The following is a 20,901-nucleotide window of genomic DNA, read 5'->3' on the forward strand; positions in this document are numbered from 1 at the left end:
GTCTGTAGTACAAGACTAGACAATATGTATTGTCCGGTTTGGAGACAGGAAACAAAGGATTGTTCATGTATGAGGTTCATCTATCAATCACCCCTTGATATTCAAGTTGATCTAATATCTCCTTGACCTGTTTTATAGCTTCTTGCTTAACTGGATACTTCCTTTGTGCAGTTGGTTGAGTTTTTTATTGAATTTTATGGAGAGGAGAATCCTCACCCTATCCAACATGATTTTTATGTAATGCTGGAGCCTGGGGTACTGCCCATTTTCTGGCATAGGTGTACTTTTTATGAATTGGAATATGATTTGAGAAGGCTGGCATAATGATGTCTTGCCATGTGGGCACTCCCTGACAAATTGTGGTGGCCAGTCTTGTTCGACTAGAAGAATGTCATAACCCTTTGAGAGCTTCCCCGAAAAGAGTACTCTTATCTTCCTAGTTATGTCCCCCTCTATCCGGAGAGTTACTCCATATAACTTAATGGAGTACACTAACCGTGGTATTGGGAGTTTCAACTTGGATGTACTCATTCACGTCCACTGTCTCCAGTCGATCCTTCAGGATCTTGCGAGCTATGGTGACTTCTGCTGCGCTGTCTAGCATTGTCTGGGCCCACTCCCCGTTCTTGTGTTGTGTCCTCAACATCCTTGGCATGTCCGATTTTACGGCCTGCTACCTTCCTCTTGGTGAATTGGGTTTTCTTATTTTTTGGAAGGTGTTGATTGTCTTTTTGTTCTGACCGTTCTCTTCTTTCTGATTTCTGTGAGGAAGTCTGAAAGTTACGAGAGGAACGTGTATCAGTATCTTGATATCTATCAGGTTTTCTCAAATTATCCCTGTTCCTGAGGTTATACCTCTTTTCAGAGGGCTCCTTTTGAGGAGACCTACCTCTGGATTGAGTACGCTTCTCTTTAGGAAGGGTTTGTTTAGTGTTCTCCCACTTCTTTTTTGGAGAAGTGAGAGTATTTTTTATAAAGACCTTTTCAGGACTTTCAGTCAGTTGGGGTTTCACTGGTTTACCACCCAAACTGTCTCTACCTAGTTCTTCATGGGATTTTTCAATTATTCTGGCCAATTCATATGGTTGTTCATTTACGTCAAATTCAAGTTTTTGGCGGATCGCCACGGATGCTGCCTCACCTTTAATATTAGTTAATATTATAGCTGAGACCTGTTTGAAATCCTTCAGTAACTTCATACCTGGATTTAAAGCAGGCTCGCCCCGTATTAATTTTGAATCTGTTTCCGGACGTCTGGTATTACCGCCATAGACGGTACACCATGTGTTTTAGTGTAGATTGCAGCAGAGACTGTACCCCAAGTGTCGCAGTCTTCCAGGTGTACCCCATTGGTAAACAGATAGTACACCTCCTGAGAAACACAGTGTTGGAAATGGGATCCCCGGCTGGCCAGGGCTTTCGCCAAAGTCAGTCAGAGACCACCACTCCCAAGTCAGGGCAAGGGAGTTACACGCCAAGATAACCCCTGCTCACCCTCTAGGTAACGTGGCGCGAGCAGCAAGGCTAAACTTGGAGGCGATGTAAGTTAAGTATTTGCGCACGCACCCCAGCAACAACACCCAGGCCCACCACAAAGGAAACTCCACACAAGGTTATATAAAAATAGCCTTTGTATTACACCAAACATACATTAGATAAAACACACACTTTACAATGTGCCAGAGGCACGGGCAGAATTTACAGGGGATTATTTACAAGACAGGGCCACCTGGACCACTGTCAGGAATCAGAAGTAACACTGTCAGAAGTAGCATTTAGAATGTAAAATATAAATTTACTTTAGCACAAAATAGCACACAACCAGTAATCACTGGTAACCAGGACCTCACTAGCACCACCTGTACTAGGGAGAAAACAACCACCTAAGTATTACAGTACCTGTAGGGGTGTAAGGACATAACACATGATGCAATGCATAACATTCATTCAGAGGTGTAGAAACAAGGGAAAACACATGATGCATCACAATACATTCAGAGGTGTAGGAACAGTACAATTGCGCCAAACTCACAAGTCACCACCTGTGACTGTCCCTGTGTCCCAATGTCAGGGCCTAAACATGGCAGTTGCCCACAAAGTGCTGGACAACTGGTGCAGGGAAGGATGGGCCAATCGTGGGAGCCTCACAGGCTCTGCAGAAACAAAATGTCCCCCTGAGCCTCTCTGGGCTCTAAAAACATAGGTGGCACCTTGAGCCTCTCTGGGCTCCAAGTAAATCAAAATGCCCCCCTAGAGCCTCTCTGGACTCTTAAAGCCAAGGTGCAGCCTCACTGGGCTGTGGGGTCCCTCACGGGGGACCCAGGAACACTTGGCGCGCCTAGAGCCTCTCTCAGGGCTCTAGGCACAAATGTGGGGAGTGTTGGAGTCCCCCTCCTGGGGACTCGAGAGTCAAAGAAATGCCCCCTTGGCCCTCTTAGGGCTTTAGACCACAACTGGCTGCCAAGAGCCTCGCAGGCTCTCAATAATCACAAGCGCGAGGTCGCGCTAAGGAGAGGGGGCGGGGCGGACACCGGCAATGTGTCCCGACGCCCCCCTCTCCTCTTTCCAAGCACCAGCACTCACCGGGACGTGACGCGGGGACTTCCTCTCGCTGGACTCTACCGCGGGCGGGGCTCTCTCCTGGCACGGGAGCCCCTCTCACCCTCCGGGGCTCACCTTTTCACTTCCTGGGAGCCTCGGGGAGGGGCGGAAGGTGCCGGCTTCTTCTCTGCTACAGGAGCGCGGGGTGGACTCCCGTCCGCTTCCTGTTGTCCCGCCGCAGCTTGCCTGACTTCCGGGTCCTACCTCGGGGACGCGATGCAATTGGCCGGCCGGCCAAGCACTTCCGGGTCGCACTTGGCAGCGGCCCGGCAACGTTTTCAGAACACTCCGGGCTGCGGCGGTGAACCCTCGTAATTTAAATATAATGCGAGGTGGGCTCTCGCTCCGCCAAGAAACCAGCGAAACGGGTCCAATGCCGGGTGGGCACCGGCTTTAACGATCAAAGCGCTCCCAAGCGCCACAAAGGCCAGTAAAGCGCTCCCAGCGCTAAAGTGGCAAATAAAGCGCTATTAAGCGCTGGGTCTCAACAAAGCGCTCTCAGGCGCCCAAAAGGCAATCCAAAGCGCTCCCAAGCACTAGGGGCCAACAAGCCCAGCAAAGGTCCTTGGGCAGGCAGGGGGGGGCAAGGCTGGGCCCAGAGCCAGCTCACTGGGTCTCCAGGCAGGGAGACACCCCAAGTGGCGGTCCTCTGGCCCAGCAGCAGCAGCAACAGCCCCCTCAGGATCCTGGAAGAGAACAACTTCAGTGGGGACACAGCCCCATTTTTATACAGTATTTCCCTTTGTCTGAAGGTGCAGGGTGGGGGCGGAACCAGTCGCAGCTGGTTCTTGAGTACTCTGTTTACCTCAACCACCCTCTCTATTCACTGGCAGGGCTTGGGTCATTAGACGCACCACAGGGGGGCGGAGCCAGCATTGTGTGGGGAAAACCCAGCCCATCCAGGACACAGGTACACTCCTCCCACACATCACTCATGCTAATCTCCCACTCACCACCGGGCAGACCCATCCAGACTTCCTGGAGCCTGGCATGCCAGCCAGCTCCAGCCAATCACACGCCAGCACCCTCACAGCACACGTACAGCCATGTCTAGAAATGGCGCTTCCCTTCTAGACACATACATGCTGCATACACCATCTCGCAGCATTCACTCTCACGAGTTCACACATACCAGACTCAAGCCTGTACACCCCACGCATCAGGAACTACCAGGGACACATACATTCCCCATGCATTCCTATGGGCGGGCAGGCCTAGCTCAGCACATGCACTCACAGTGCGCACGCACTTTCCACTGGGACACAGTGAAAGCGCGCAGAACCCAAAAAATCACCATTGCCAGGTCACCATTTCAAGCAAAAAGTCTCGGGGTGAACCTGCCCTAAGGGCCAAAGTCCAACACACAGGATTTCAACAATAAGGAAATACTGCCTCGATTTGAGTAATTTTTTGAGCTATCCAGAATGGAATTTGTTCCCTTTTTGCGGGCAATTTACCAATGACCGATTGTATAGTCTGTGGTGTATTTTTATTTGTGTTCCCCTGGTGAGGGGTGTGTTGTGGACTCCTTATAGGAGGTTGGACTGTTAAAGTCTGCATGACATATTGAAGCAATTGTCTATGGATTTTGATTAGTTTTTTTAGTTGAACTAATAGTTCCGCATCTGACATTTCTTCAATGGCAGGATGTGGTGTATAGCTGGCTAGTACTGGCCATGTTGCTCCTGGTCTACCTAGTGGACTGAGCCTGGTAATGTGATTTTGATATTGTAGGGCACCTTTAGACCTGAGCGCATGCTCTTGGTATGTTAATGGAATTTCAACATCCTCGAAAAGGAGTGTATTCCGTTGGATGTTCCTCTTCTTTGTAAAAGTGGAACACGTGTGTTACTGGATTTGCTGCAGGGAAGATAATCCATGAATAGAATACGTCTGTCTGCCGATATTCATGTGCCTCTATGACAAAAATTACCCTAGCACCTCTTGATGATAGGCCATTTGTTATAAGCTTTATATTGATGGTTTTCCTTAAATTTTCTGGGATGATTATAGCATCCGGGTCGTTTTGTTGAAAACCTGTGTCATCTAAACCCGGCTGAGATGCTGCAGCTCCACCGTTCTGGTGTTCAGTCATTTTGTTGGCTGAAAGAATGCAGAGCAAATTTCAAGGAAAGAAAGATAAGGTGCACAATATTTTGGAACACTGTATCCTTCAACGTTGAATAAACCCAAAACTAATACATAGTACTTTCGCACTACTCAGTTATGGTGGATATTTTATCCTTTAACCCACTCTAGACATCTATTGTAGTATTTTATGGGAAAAAGGGGTCTCCGTGAAAAGCACGACTGAGTTACTTTAGTATCTAGCGTTAAATTAGTGCCTTACCAAACGTTGGGCACCATGTAATGTAGTTCCTAAGGGCCCGATTCACAGAATGAACTTAAGACTAAATCCTAAACTTACTACTATTTGGTATTCGCAGAATGCACTTACTACTTTCGGGATTCACAGAGTGAACTTACTACTTTCGGGATTCACAGAATGAACTTACTACTTTCGGTATTCACAGAATAGATTTAAGACTACTAACTTTACGTCCACACTCGGGCCGGATATTCCGGCCCGGAGGCGGAGCTTCCTGCTTGGGGCAGAGCTTGTGGCCCGGAGGCGGAGCTTGTGGCCCAGAGGTGGAGATTTCAGCCATGGCTAAATCCCCGCCTCCAAGCCGGAAGCTCCGCCTCCGGGCCGGAAACTCCACGTTGCTAATTCTGATGGCGATACTTCTCATCTGTGTACGATTGATCTACTTAATGAAGTGGTTCAACTTCGACCTACTATGGTATACGATTTCTTTGCCAGCATAGAAGATTTAATGTTTTTTCCCAACACCGAGAATAATTTTTGAAATTTGCGCACAGCGTTCTATCAACTGTGAATTCGACCTTCATTTTTTTCAAAACAAAACTTCTAACTTTGGAACTCTATTTTTCTACTATTTGGATTTGTATTCACAAAGTAATCTGCTTAAAGTAGAACTATTCTTAGAGAACAAGAAATTCTTTTGAACACTTCCTAGAGACAATATTTGGCCTTGTCCTCAAAACAAAAACAGTTTATATATTATGCTTTGGAATGGTCTTGACCTTTTTTCTTCTGTAACTTAGAGCCATTTCATAAATGTAATTTCATTATTCATTCAGATAGCATTTCCAACGTCGTTAAATATGCTTTGAATGACAGCTATTGCTTTTAAAATGTATGTGTACAACCTTTTTTGAATGCATTTTATGTATTTTTAGGTGGGATTGTGAACACATGCTTTAGATATGTTTAGATGCTTACAGATTTAGTAATGTCGAACATAATAAGTGGAGTGGGTGTTGTATATTATTTTAGGACCCTAGTGTAATTTTCCTGATTCATGCCCTTATATAGGTATAAATCACCATATCCTTATATAGGCATAGAAATCATAACCATATTAAGACATAGCTCATGCAAGTCCAAATACGGCCTGGCTGCTTCCACTAGGTCCAAAAATCTACAACGATTTCTTGGAAAAACCCGCCTTCAGCAGTCAGGAACTTCCCCCTGCTTGAATATTGAGTTATCCAAGAACTGAGACACTTTGATGACGTTATTATGTCCAACCTTACGTCAAACCTGCCACCTTCAAGGTATGAATATCCCCACACTTGCCTTAGCAAACACACAGTGGTTTGGAGCAGTTCGACTATCTACTTGCCTGACGCATCTCGCTGCAGCAAGTGCCGAAGGAAGCCGACCATCCAGCAGACGCACTGAGAGAGACGCTGTCTTTTCTCTGGCCGAGAAATCCAGCTCCAGTTTTTCCAAGCTACCCTTGCGGGTTGTTGGTAAATCGAGTCCTGAGACAGAGAGATACCAGACCTCCTTCATTCTAAACCAAGGTACGGAGCTGATTAGACCCTAAGAGAAATCTTGGATAGATTCTTGGCAAAAGAATACTAAACCTATCCTACACATCACTTACTTCTTCCCTCGTACTAGACCTAGGTTAGGTACATCGGGGTAGGCGTATTTTAGAAACACCAGTTAAGTACTTTTAGTATTTATTATTTATTTATGTATTCTATGTATTTTATGGCTTAGAAACCAAACCATGCTTTTACAGTATTATTTTATGATACTCTTCTTACTGTACACATTTTACTTTGCAACCAGTATTTCGATTGTAGCAGTTCATTTCTTCTGCATGAGAAAGAAGACTGTTCAATAAATAATTGTATTGAAAACGCCTGTCTTTCTATTTCTCTGCACCTCTGGTGAAACGAAGCATGCACGATTGACTGGGTGAAATAACTATCTATTGCTTCCACGACTCTAGAGATACATTTCTTATTCTTGGGAAAAAAAGTTGTCATGTTTATGCGGTTGTCAGAAACTATTCCCTTCTTGTTTATTCGAGAAAGTTTCTAGTGACCTCTGAGCTAGTTGGCACTCACAGTTAAGTCTAATATATTAGATAGAGACCTAGTCGACCTAAGTCCTACGTCACATCTATAGGATATATTATTCCAATGCGCAGAGCCTATTGGGAATATAGGACCTACACTACTCACACACCCACACAATCACTCACATACCCATTCACAGACCCATACAAGTACTCACACAACTCACCCACAGAGCCACTCACATACCCACTCATTTACTCCTACAGCCACTCACATAACCACTCACCCACCCACACAGTCACTTACACACACCCACTCACCCACCCATACAGTCACTCACAGAGCCACTAACTGTCCCTGTGACCCCTATCCTCAAAGCTAGAAGGAGCGGGACCTAAACACCAACAGGCCTTAATGATGTGTGTTTATTTTCATATATCAGTGTCCTTGCCTGCATCTTAGCAACATCATGTCCATGTATGCTACATGGTTCTGAGTCAAAGGGCATGTATTCCCTCTGAGAATGACTGAGAGCATGCAGAACTTCAGTGTCTATAATATGCACCCACTCTCCAGGTGGGGAAGAAAATGCTTAAATGGTGTCTTGATTGTCATTGGCAAAGTATTCTTATAAAGTACTGTTGTAATATTCTATTTAGATACGACTCAAAAGCAACATGAAATGATATGTGGGTCAAGACAGTCACACAACAAATGTGAGCTAATTTTAAAATGAAAACACGCTCACAGGTTCAATTCACAATAGACCTTTTTTTTCAAAATTGCAGAATCACGAACACGTGGCTACTGTACGTAACATTTTAACCATTCAGTAAAATAGTGCTTATCAAGCACTATTTATTGAAAGATTAAATCACAAATTTATCAAAAGAAACAATCATGTTAAAGATTAAAATACTAGGCACATGTGCAAACATTAATGTATTCTATTCTCTTACTATGAGGAGATTCATCCTTCACAGCCTGGTTACTAACTTCTGTATTAAGAAAGGCTGAATATTCAGGAAGCAGAACTGATGTTGTTTGACAAGGTTACCCCCAACCTCCCTACCGTTGACAACATTTACAATCCGTGTTACCTGGTGGAAATCTCTGCAATCCGAGATCTGAGCATCCAAGATCTGTTTCATTTTAGCATTATATCTACAATCTTAACCCCTAAGATAGTAACAATTTGGCAACCAGAGGGCCACGTCTGCTGCCCAAAGCTCAGCATGTAGTAAATGTTTAACCTAAGGAAGAAAGTTGTCTTAAGTCTCCACAATCTGCTTAGCATTATGGATACATTTGCTGTCCAAAGTATGCAAGATCTGGGTACCATAAGTAATGGCTTGCTGGACCACTTTGGGGTAGTCCTGGTCCTGAGCATCTGGAACTATAGACCTCATTACGACGATGGTAGTCGGACCGACCACCTGGGGATATGTCTTGTGCATGAGTGTGGCGGATTGTGCACAGTCCACTCAAAGGGGATAGATACCACATGAGGACTTACTTGGATTCCGGCGCCCACAGGATCGTAGCTTTCATGGTGCAGCTGCCCTGGTGTAGGGGGACCTGGAGGAAGGGATCTATGCCAGAGACTGCTGGAGAGAAGCAGATTTGAGTGAGTATGCCCTCCAATTGTTTGTTTCTGACTACTTGTAGCAGGCGGTCGGACCGCCACGGTTCGGTCGTTGGAAACCCACATCGTAATCCGGACGGCGATCAGAGCTCCCTGTAATGCCCTATGGCTGCTGTTTTTCTCCGACCGCCACCTCGGTCGGAGCCAGCAGTCTTTTAGCAGTCAGTCGTAATACATGATGCAAGCATCATAATCCGGCGGTTTTACCCACCGCTTCCGATGAGAATACGGCAGTCCAACCACCTCCGACAGGGCCATCGTAATGATGCCCTATGTTTGGACATTTGAACAAATACATGAATATATCATGACTGTGCCTAGGCACTACAAGCTATGGTTATATGTAGTTGTAGTTATTCAAGCAATTGCTGCACTGGTGTATATGATGGCTGACCCATGGAATAGTCTGGCATCTCATTAATTGACATGTGGTTGCAAACTAAAATACACTTTTATGAGCTCTCAGAATATACTGGCAATATTATTGATCTTGCACCTGTAATTTACTTTACTTGAGTGTCCGCAAGTGCATGGTCGTGTGAGATCAGTTCCTGCAGTAACAAGAGAGAATGAGACTTGTGATGTCACTTCCTGTGATGTCAGCAGTGAAAGGGCAAGTGATATCATTTGCACTATTCCTGGTATTTTGGTGACTTGATGCCCATGGGTAGATGCACACAGGGCAATAGCTAATTCACTAATCATCCCTTTTACCAAATCAGTTGGCATTCTTTACAAAAACCTGGGGGTCCCCTCTTCCATCGTATCCAACCTGAGAGGGTTTTTTAAAATGTCATGGTGCTGTGAGGCCTTCTTGTGGTATGAACACATTCCTGGAGACTCTTCAGTCACAGATCCAACCTCTCAGTCTCTGCAACAGATCCGGAGATATCTAAGCATCATTGAGTGTCCTCAAGCCAGAACCTTTAGAAGCTAACTTAAGGTTTAACCATCTTTCTTGTATTATTTAACAAGATCTTTAAGTCCTAGTGAAGTGATGATCATGATACACTGAAGAGGTGTTAACTCACTTCCAAGGACTGCAGAGATTCCTGAGGGTGTTAGAGGAGCATTGACGGCCCACCTTAGAACGCAATTCTAAATTCAGTGTTAGAAAGAGATTATAAATCTGTCCAGGATGTTAAAAAGTGTGGAATATTTCTGTTCATATTAACATGTGCATCGTTTTGCTCCTCTCTCACAGCAATCAGTTAACCTGCATAACTTGGTTGCGGCGAACAATAGCGTCATGGTCACCGTGAGTCTGAAAACTGGAGGTGAGTTTGGTGCAGCTGTTCTAAGACGTCATGCCTTTATATTTGAAGGTTCAGAATCAGAAGCCCCCTTAAGGGCTAAAGGATTTATGTGGCATGAGTCATCAGTTTCCAAAAATAAATGGCTTTGACTGGATAAACACATGCATTTTAAAAGTATTTTTTTTTAAAGTTTTTACATAAGGCCTTACATGTCATTGGTCCAACTTCTCTTACTTTCCTGCTAGATCCTGGCTCATCCTGAGCCCACCTTCACAATGTTCCCAAGATTAGGAAAGCACACCAAAGCAGGAGATACTTTGCTCATCAGCTGGGAATTAAATTGAATATTTGTCATTGTACATTAGAAGTCAATCAAATTTGGTCACCTTCCAGGACCAGTTAAAAACCTGACTATTCTCTTACAAACTTTCTTTGTATCACCCTAGTTTGGTTTGGCCTTCTTGTCTGGCACCAATAGGAGACCCCAGGTCATTGTGCGCTAAAAGATATAAATAACATGCAAAGCACAGACAATAACATCCGATGTCAATGACAGCCCACATTTCAACCAATCCAAAGCGTACATCTATATCGAGGGACTCTTTTTACTCCTTCATTTATGAGTTCATTGAATTACATTAATTGCTGTAATTCCTTTCAAAATATGTTTGACTATTATGACTGAGTCTGTGACAAATGTGACACCACAAAGTGCAATTCCAACTCTAGGGCATGTGACTCAAAGATAAGTGGGATACTGTCCTCTCCTAACTCTCCCATGCTCTGGAGAGTGGTCGCTCCCACATACACACGTTCATGCTAGTGGTCGCCCTCACACTGGGTGCACAGTGTGACATCTTCAATCAATCTTTGACATGAGTTCCTGGATCCTGTGGACAGTAAATCACAAGGGGTGCTGTCCATAACTGGATTTTGGACAGGCTGGTGGAAGGTCATACATTTGTTGATGTACGTCGGTCCCTTGATGTGCAGGGCCGTACATGTGTAAGTGAACATCTTGAACTGGCATCCCTTCAGGATCGGGAGCCAGTGTCGCTTCTTGAGGTGGGGTGTGATGTGGGTCCATCTGAGGAGGTTGAGGAAGTCGAGGAAGTCTTGCAGCTGAGTTTTGTCATTTCTTTAGTCTCTTCGGGAGCCTTGTGGTGATTCCTATGTAGAGCGTGTTCCCGTAGTTCAGCCTGCTGGTGATGAGGGCCTGCCTGATGATCCTTCTGGTGTTGACTGAGAGCCACCTGAAGTTCCTTCGGAGCATGCACAGAGTGTAGAAGCAGGCAGATGAGACTGATTTTACCTTTTTCTTCATGGATAGCTTGCTTGCTGTCCCAAGGTTGCAGGTGTGGTCTGTCCGGGTGGGGAGCAGGCCACCATGCATTGTTCCATGGCAAGGTGTTGTCCCAAAGATGAGTACTTCTGTTTTGTCTGTGTTGGGTTTGAGACAGTTGTCCTTCCTCCACTTGGTGATGTTCATCATACATCTGTGGAAGTTGTGTCCGGTGGTGGGACGGGTATCTCTGGCACAGGAGATGATGTGCAGTCTGTGGAATCTGGCGGTGCTGAAGAGGGTGGGGCTGAGGGATGACCCTTGGGGGACGCTGCTGATGATCTTCTTGGGTTCAGAGGTGAACGGCGGAAGATGGATTCTCTTGGTTCTTTTGCTGATGTATGATGCGATCCATTTGAGGGTGAGTCCCTGGATTCCAATGTGATAGTCTGGTGGCTTAAGATTTGATGGGAGACGGTTTTGAAGGTGACTGACAGGTCCAGGAGCCTGAGGGCTGCTGTTTCACCGGGGTCCAGACGGGTTTCACTGTCATCAGTGGCTGCGTTCAGGGCTGTCTCAGTGCTGTGGTTGGTTATGAATCCTGAATATGTTTTTTACCCCTTCCCACCAAGCTTTACTTCCTACAGTTAGAGTTAATAATTAGACTAGTTTTCTATACATGCTTTATTACTTGGTGGAGTTACATTTGTTGTAATTATAGTCTGAGGAATTCTGGTTAAATTATATTAATGTAGCCGCATTAACTGTTCCCTGGCTCCCCACTATTTGCCTGACACACGGACTGCTCTGGGACTCACGGGCACCACAACATCCAGCAGGACTAGCGCGCGGATGCGCTATAAAGGCAAGACGCTGGCCCGCGACGCCTTGTAACCGTATTAACTGTTCCCTGGCTCCCCGCTATTAGCCTGACACACGGACTGTTCCAGAACTCACGGGGGACCACAATATCCAGCAGTACTAGCGTGCGGAAGCATTATAAAGGCAAGACACTGGCCCGCAGTGCCTTATAGCTGCATTAACTGTTCCCTGGCTCCCTGCTGTTTGCCTGACACACGGACTGCTCGGGGACTCACAGGGCCACAACATCCAGCAGGACTAGCGCACAGACGTGCTATAAAGGCAAGAAGCCGGCCCGCGGTGCGGGACGCGCACGGGGATGTGCCCGGGCCAAGGGCGGGCCCTTCCACGCCCGTCGGAGCCCTGGAGAGGCTGGGCTTAGCCCCCCTCTCTAACATCAGCATAACAGACAGGTACTGTTTTTTTGGGCAAATTATGTCGAAAGAAGGGCCTAGGGGGACAAGAATATAGGAGGGGTAACTACAACCCTGGGCTCTTTTCTGATTAGAGCAGCAAGTGGTCGTACACATGAAATAGAGCTAACTGAAAGGTGCCTTTCAATCGAGCCACATCTTGTCCCTCTGGTGGTAACTCCTGATAGATCCAACAAAGTTTTACTGGCCACGCAATCAACTCCAATCCATGCTTACATCACTGGATCTCCCACCAGGCCAACAGGGGTCTAGGCCTTCTTCTTCACCTACTCAGGCCACACTAAGGAGGGAGATAGAAATATCCCCCGTAAATACGCCCCAGAAGGACCTTACTCCTAAACTACCGGCCAGGAGCACTAGAACAGGGAGTACTATAAACACAAAGCAAAAACAACCTAAAAACACCTGGGTTACTAAACTAAAAGGACCAGAAACTAGGGTGACAAACTCAAACATTACAACAGTAGTCCCCCTAGTGGCTAGTCCTTTATTACCCCAAGTTCCCCCAGATGAGTCCCTTTGGACTGACGAAACCAAAAGGCTGGCAGCTATAATGGATCCTATTTTAACAAAACTGTCTCAAATTGAAAGTAGACTGGTGGATCTTGAGTCACAGAATTGCCTATTATTATCTAGAGCCCCTCCTGTAAGAAACTCTAACCAGGAATTTCCTAGAGGCAACATTCTAACTCAACTGAATAAAGGTTTGGAACCATCCATAAGTAAACGAACGCCAGTTCTACCGGCTGATAATATCTCGTCCCTCTTATTGCCGCAAACAGGAATCTCTAAACCAAACATACATGGGGACTCTCAAAGCACTCAAGAGAAGAGTGAAAGTGACTCATTGAAACAGGTGCCATCATCCCAGGAGATTCAAGAGGGCTTAAGCGAGTAAGAGGATCTTCTGAGAGTTATATAAGAGCACCAGGTAACCAATTGCACCAATTTGTTGATCTCCCACCAGCAGCAGCTCCACTGGTATTGGTTTTGGCAAATGTACCCCCTCTTCGAGAAAATCAGAGTGAGTCCACAAGACAGCTGATGGACAAATGTCTTCATTGGCTGACAGCCAATTTGAAGGGTTCACAAATGAGGAATTATCAACTGTTTACTAAAATCATAATGGCAAGAAGAGTGGACTGGGTGGGTGGTACAATAAAATCTTTTACTGGTGACTGTGTGATTTTTAATTTTAATGATCCGTATATGGGACCTTTCCTCTTGGATAACCTTCACAGATTTTCCCAAAGGATTTTGAATGTCATCTCCTTATCATTGGATCAATTTTTATAATCAAAGTGTTAAGCCACTAGGGATTACGGGAATAGTAGAATTCCAATAGATCGAGGCCAGAGAGTTAATGAAGACTCCAATGCTAGCTTAGGGCTAAGGCTACAGAATCTATCTGTAGGGTAGACTCTATGCATAATTTATCTGCAGAGCAGGCGCTAGCGAGACTCTATCCATCTGGCAGACCCCAGGAAGAAAGTATCATCAGGACATGCCCTAGAGATAATCTACCTGCAGGGCAGCCCTACAAGAGAATCTATCTGCAACACAAGTCCCAGGGAGAATCTATCTACAGGACAGGATCCAGGGAGAATCTATCTGCAAGACAAGTCCCAGGGAGAATCTATCTGCAGGACAGGACCCAGGGAGAATGGCGAGTCTCCAATTATCATACAGAGAAAACCTTGATTTCATTAAAGACAACGGAGTCTACCACTATGCAATAACTTTTATTGCTGCCACAAACATGCAGCCCTTTAAAGAACATGTGTTACATCATAAGTAAAACATTCCATAGAACTTTAGGAAAACAACATAACATATTGGTAACTATGCATCACCCCCTTAAGGCTGCGACAAAAAGTTAATCCCATCCGTGTTTTTCTGTAGTGTGGGTGATTTCCTTTGATGAAAATAGAAACTTCCCAGTGATGAGTTCTCTGGAAAATAGGGGAAAATGCGTCATACCAGCTTAAAAGGAAATGTAATTAAATTATAAAAACAAGTTTTATAACAAAAGTTATACACGGAAATAATGAAATGAACTTCAGCGAATGCGAAAAGACATGCATAGTAGTTAGATAACATTGCGATGCAACAAATGCAGTTATATCTCTATATAAAGTCTTATCTTCTCCTCCGCAGGCGCGTGGTGGGTGGGATAATGTCAGCCTCCTTTGTCTTTAATAAAATCAAGATTCCCTCTGTATGATAATTGGTGATTCGCCATTTCATTACAAGACCGGAGGCTACCATTATGCAAGTTTAAAGCTATTTAACGCCACACTGCTCACGTGCTCCACTGGTCTAAGATAAAAACTTGCAAAGGTAGAAGCATTTGACCACTTAGTCACTTTAAGTATATCTGAAAGTGTACCTCTAGCCCAAAATACGTTGCTTGCCATTGCACCTCGAGAGGAGGTGTTGTTGTTAAATCCACTCCTGCTTCTGACATGATTGCTCTTACCCATCCAGAAATAGTAGCTGTAGATATTGCTTTATATGTTTTCACAAAGGATATCAGCACTTGGTTCCCACCATCTGGTCTAACATCAGACATGCTTCCGCTAAGGCTGACTGGTCTTGATCTCAGGTCAATTTGACCCTCGTTTAGTTTCGCGCTTCCTTTTCAAGGGAATTGCGAATCCAAAATGTTATGAATTTTGATACATGGTCCATGGGCCAACAATCTGACCCCCTCTGGTGCGTGATGTGGTTTGGATTAAACATTTCCACCCCTGCCGGGTCTTTAATGCCCTTAGAATAAGAAAGCTGGCCTAGGTCCTCATCAAGGAGGTCATAATCTAGGGTCTCTAGAGGGTCGAAGATGTTTTGGTCCTCCTCATCCTCAGGGTTCTTATCGTAGGGGTGGGATTCGTTTCCAGTCTGCAGGCTGTTGTCCTTTGTACCACGAAGGTCACTTGATCTTGTCCGGTTGCAATGGACACCTGAACTACATCCACCAATAGGGCTGCTTTTGCTCACTGTGCCGCTATGGGTACCGAGGTCATTCGTAACGCAGAGGCTACCCAGAGGTTTTTCTCTATATTTTGTAGCGCGCTTACTAGTAATAACGTTAGTTAAGTGCTGTTTTTTTCAGGGCCTTACCTCCTTTCCTAGTGGGAGTCTCCTCCTCTGAGAGTGATATTAAATCCTCCTCATAATAATCTATTTTCCTTTTGCTAGGGGCAGCTTCAACTGCCTCTTTCAATGGGGATTTAAATTCTTTCTGAAAGTCGTTAATCAGCATACTTTTGTTAAGGGGTCTGCTTGTACTCCCCTCTGTCTCATTATATGACGTTGTTTAGTCTGAATGATAGGGGATTTATAAGGGTATTGATTAATCAAAAGGAGTTATTCCATTACTTTCTCTTCCTTTCTTTTTTTTTGTATCTGGCGTTTAGGAATTGAGGAACTTCTGTAGTTGTCGACCTGCGTACGAATGGTTGCTACCTTTCGTTATGCTGATGGTAACGCACCATTAAAGCGGAGGACTCTGGAAGTCCTTGTTCTAATTTAATTATGCTGGTCATACATCACTATATCACTCCTGACATGTGACGCTTCTTTTTAGCAGGCAAGTTAGGACCGGTACGGTCCGTATGACGCTTTCTTGATTTTCTGTCTCTGCCCGTACGTACGGTCTCGGGTGTCCAGTGGAGTCAGATTCAGGTTTGCCCTATTGGGATTTCCTTGGGGAAGTCGCAACGAGGAGCACCCGGCTGGCTAGTAGTCAGTGTAGAGAGACTGCATTGGGAGTGCTGATCCAGAGACTGAGGGGCATATTACCAACGTTAAGCGATATTTATCGCTAACGATGCTTAGCAACGAATTTTTTAACGCTAAGCATCGTCAGAAATTATCGCAAATAAACCTTGCTATTATCAAGGTTTATCGCAAATGCGATAAAAAATGGCCGCAATGCATGAATATCGCTGAAAAGTCCGCGATATTCAAGTATTACCGAGCTAATGCTCTTAGCCATGTTATCCACCTCCCATTGGATAACATGGCTAAGAACTGCTCAGGGCAGGTGTTAGTTTTTGGAGATATTCGCGCTTAGCGCAAATATCTCCAAAAGTTGGTAATAGGAGATAGCGATGTTAGTGACTGTTTCCAGTCGCTAACATCTTGGCACGCCCACTTTGCATGTCATTAGTGATAAATATCACTGACATGCAAAGTGGGGCCCAAGATGGTCGCTATCTCCTACTAGCTGTCGCTAACTGGTGTTAGCGACAGCTAGGTAATAGGGAGATAACAAGGGGGTTTATCTCCGCTTTTATGGCTTTAAAAGCCAAGAAAGCGGAGATAAACCCCCTTGATAATATGCCCCTCAGTCCGTTCGCTGGTATCGGAGAGGGAGTGAAGTGGAAGCAGGCAAGTGCTCCGACAGCCCTAAGCAATGGGCGAAAGTTAGTATTAAAGTCTTAAGACACATCATTTGTCTTAAGAGTAAGAACATAAAATGCAGTTAACTGAAGTGTAATTGTCGCCTTGAAGGGTAGATATAGGCAAATAGGGACCCAACCAAAAATTGGAGGGGTAACTGCCTAAAGGAGAAAGGCAAGATTCACCTACCTTGTGTAGTCTGTTAAGGAAATAATTTTTAGCAAATGTTCGACGTTATTAAATAAAAAATGGAGTAAATCTCAGAGCCGCCTAGTGGGAACACTTAACTGTAGAGAAGCAGAGAATAAAAGAGGATAATGCATAGCTACAATGATGTTATGTTGTTTTTCTAAAGCTCTAAGAAATGTTTTACTTATGATGTAATACATCTTCTTTAAAGGGCTAAATGTTTGGGGCAGCAATAAAAGTTATTGCATAGTGGTAGCCTCCCGTCTTGCAATGAAATCCATCTGCAGGACGGCCCCAGGGAGAATCTATCTGCAGTTTAGGTCTCAGGGATCATCTATCTACAGGTGCATATGTCTCAGTGGTAATCTATCTGCAGGTGCATATGTCTCAGTGGTAATCTATCTGCAGGTGCATATGTCTCAGTGGTAATCTATCTGCAGGTGCATATGTCTCAGTGGTAATCTATCTGAAGGAGCATATGTCTCAGTGGTAATCTATCTGCAGGAGCATATGTCTCAGTGGTAATCTATCTACAGCAGCATATGTCTCAGTGGTAATCTATCTACAGGAGCATATGTCTCAGTGGTAATCTATCTGCAGGTGCATATGTCTCAGTGGTAATCTATCTGCAGGTGCATATGTCTCAGTGGTAATCTATCTGCAGGAGCATATGTCTCAGAGGTAAACTATCTGCAGGAGCATATGTGTCAGTGGTAATCTATCTGCAGGAGCATATGTCTCAGTGGTAATCTATCTGCAGGAGCATATGTCTCAGTGGTAATATATCTACAGGGCAGGCCCCAGGAAGAATCTATCTGCAGGAGCATAAGTCTCAGTGGTAATCTATCTACAGGTCAGGCCCCAGGAAGAATCTATCTGCAGGTGCATATGTCTCAGTGGTAATCTATCTACAGGTCAGGCCCCAGGAAGAATCTATCTGCAGGTGCATATGTCTCAGTGGTAATCTATCTGCAGGGCAGGCCCCAGGAAGAATCTATCTGCAGGAGCATAAGTCTCAGTGGTAATCTATCTACAGGTCAGGCCCCAGGAAGAATCTATCTGCAGGTGCATATGTCTCAGTGGTAATCTATCTGCAGGTGCATATGTCTCAGGGGTAATCTATCTGCTGGAGCATATGTCTCAGTAGTAATCTATCTGCAGGTGCATATGTCTCAGTGGTAATCTATCTACAGGGCAGGCCCCAGGGAGAATCTATCTGCAGGAGCATATGTCTCAGTGGTAATCTATCTGCAGGAGCATATGTCTCAGTGGTAATCTATCTGCAGGTGCATATGTCTCAGTGGTAATCTATATCTGCAGGTGCATATGTCTCAGTGGTAATCTATCTGCAGGTGCATATCTCTCAGTGGTAATCTATCTGCCGGAGCATATGTCTCAGTGGTAATCTATCTGCAGGTGCATATGTCTCAGTGGTAATCTATCTACAGGGCAGGCCCCAGGAAGAATCTATCTGCAGGAGCATAAGTCTCAGTGGTAATCTATCTACAGGTCAGGCCCCAGGAAGAATCTATCTGCAGGAGCATAAGTCTCAGTGGTAATCTATCTACAGGTCAGGCCCCAGGAAGAATCTATCTGCAGGTGCATATGTCTCAGTGGTAATCTATCTGCAGGTGCCTATGTCTCAGGGGTAATCTATCTGCTGGAGCATATGTCTCAGTAGTAATCTATCTGCAGGTGCATATGTCTCAGTGGTAATCTATCTACAGGGCAGGCCCCAGGAAGAATCTATCTGCAGGAGCATATGTCTCAGTGGTAATCTATCTGCAGGAGCATATGTCTCAGTGGTAATCTATCTGCAGGTGCATATCTCTCAGTGGTAATCTATCTGCCGGAGCATATGTCTCAGTGGTAATCTATCTGCAGGTGCATATGTCTCAGTGGTAATCTATCTACAGGGCAGGCCCCAGGAAGAATCTATCTGCAGGAGTATATGTCTCAGTGGTAATCTATCTGCAGGTGCATATGTCTCAGTGGTAATCTATCTACAGGGCAGGCGCCAGGAAGAATCTATCTGCAGGAGCATATGTCTCAATGGTAATCTATCTGCAGGAGCATATGTCTCAGTGGTAATCTATCTGCAGGTGCATATGTCTCAGTGGTAATCTATCTGCAGGTGCCTATGTCTCAGTGGTAATCTATCTGCAGGAGCCTACGTGTTAGTGGTAATCTATCTGCAGGTGCATATGTCTCAGTGGTAATCTATCTGCAGGTGCCTATGTCTCAGTGGTAATCTATCTGCAGGAGCCTATGTCTCAGTGGTAATCTATCTGCAGGAGCATATGTCTCAGTGGTAATCTATCTGCAGGTGCATATGTGTCAGTGGTAATCTATCTGCAGGTGCATATGTCTCAGTGGTAATCTATCTGCAGGTGCATATGTCTCAGTGGTAATCTATCTGCAGGAGCCTATGTCTCAGTGGTAATCTATCGGCAGGAGCATATGTCTCAGTGGTAATCTATCTGCAGGAGCATATGTCTCAGTGGTAATCTATCTGCAGGAGCATATGTCTCAGTGGTAATCTATCTACAGGGCAGGCCCCAGGAAGAATCTATCTGCAGGTGCATATGTCTCAGTGGTAATCTATCTACAGGGCAGGCCCCAGGAAGAATCTATCTGCAGGAGCATATGTCTCAGTGGTAATCTATCTGCAGGAGCATTTGTCTCAGTGGTAATCTATCTACAGGGCAGGCCCCAGGAAGAATCTATCTGCAGGAGCATAAGTCTCAGTGGTAATCTATCTACAGGTCAGGCCCCAGGAAGAATCTATCTGCAGGTGCATATGTCTCAGTGGTAATCTACCTGCAGGTGCATATGTCTCAGTGGTAATCTATCTGCAGGAGCATATGTCTCAGTGGTAATCTACCTGCAGGGCTGGCCCCAGGAAGAATCTATCTGCAGGAGCATATGTCTCAGTGGTAATCTATCTGCAGGAGCATATGTCTCAGTGGTAATCTATCTGCAGGTGCATATGTCTCAGTGGTAATCTATCTACAGGGCAGGCCCCAGGAAGAATCTATCTGCAGGAGTATATGTCTCAGTGGTAATCTATCTGCAGGTGCATATGTCTCAGTGGTAATCTATCTACAGGGCAGGCGCCAGGAAGAATCTATCTGCAGGAGCATATGTCTCAATGGTAATCTATCTGCAGGAGCATATGTCTCAGTGGTAATCTATCTGCAGGTGCATATGTCTCAGTGGTAATCTATCTGCAGGTGCCTATGTCTCAGTGGTAATCTATCTGCAGGAGCCTACGTGTTAGTGGTAATCTATCTGCAGGTGCATATGTCTCAGTGGTAATCTATCTGCAGGTGCCTATGTCTCAGTGGTAATCTATCTGCAGGAGCCTATGTCTCAGTGGTAATCTATCTGCAGGAGCATATGTCTCAGTGGTAATCTATCTGCAGGTGCATATGTGTCAGTGGTAATCTATCTGCAGGTGCATATGTCTCAGTGGTAATCTATCTGCAGGTGCATATGTCTCAGTGGTAATCTATCTGCAGGAGCCTATGTCTCAGTGGTAATCTATCGGCAGGAGCATATGTCTCAGTGGTAATCTATCTGCAGGAGCATATGTCTCAGTGGTAATCTATCTGCAGGAGCATATGTCTCAGTGGTAATCTATCTACAGGGCAGGCCCCAGGAAGAATCTATCTGCAGGTGCATATGTCTCAGTGGTAATCTATCTACAGGGCAGGCCCCAGGAAGAATCTATCTGCAGGAGCATATGTCTCAGTGGTAATCTATCTGCAGGAGCATTTGTCTCAGTGGTAATCTATCTACAGGGCAGGCCCCAGGAAGAATCTATCT

General features: G+C 45.1%; 1 protein-coding gene across 1 annotated transcript in view; it reads left to right on the forward strand.

Moving 5' to 3' along the window:
* LOC144770984 (putative cation-transporting ATPase 13A4) overlaps positions 1-20,901 on the forward strand; it is a 1,004,626-nt gene that overhangs the window by 248,808 nt on the left and 734,917 nt on the right. Inside the window, exon 8 of the mRNA XM_078655851.1 lies at positions 9,852-9,924. Coding sequence (XP_078511977.1) covers positions 9,852-9,924 — 73 coding nt within the window. The remainder of the gene's footprint in view (positions 1-9,851; positions 9,925-20,901) is intronic.

This window comes from Lissotriton helveticus, chromosome 7 (assembly GCF_964261635.1).
Source record: "Lissotriton helveticus chromosome 7, aLisHel1.1, whole genome shotgun sequence".
Lineage (NCBI taxonomy): Eukaryota > Metazoa > Chordata > Amphibia > Caudata > Salamandridae > Lissotriton > Lissotriton helveticus.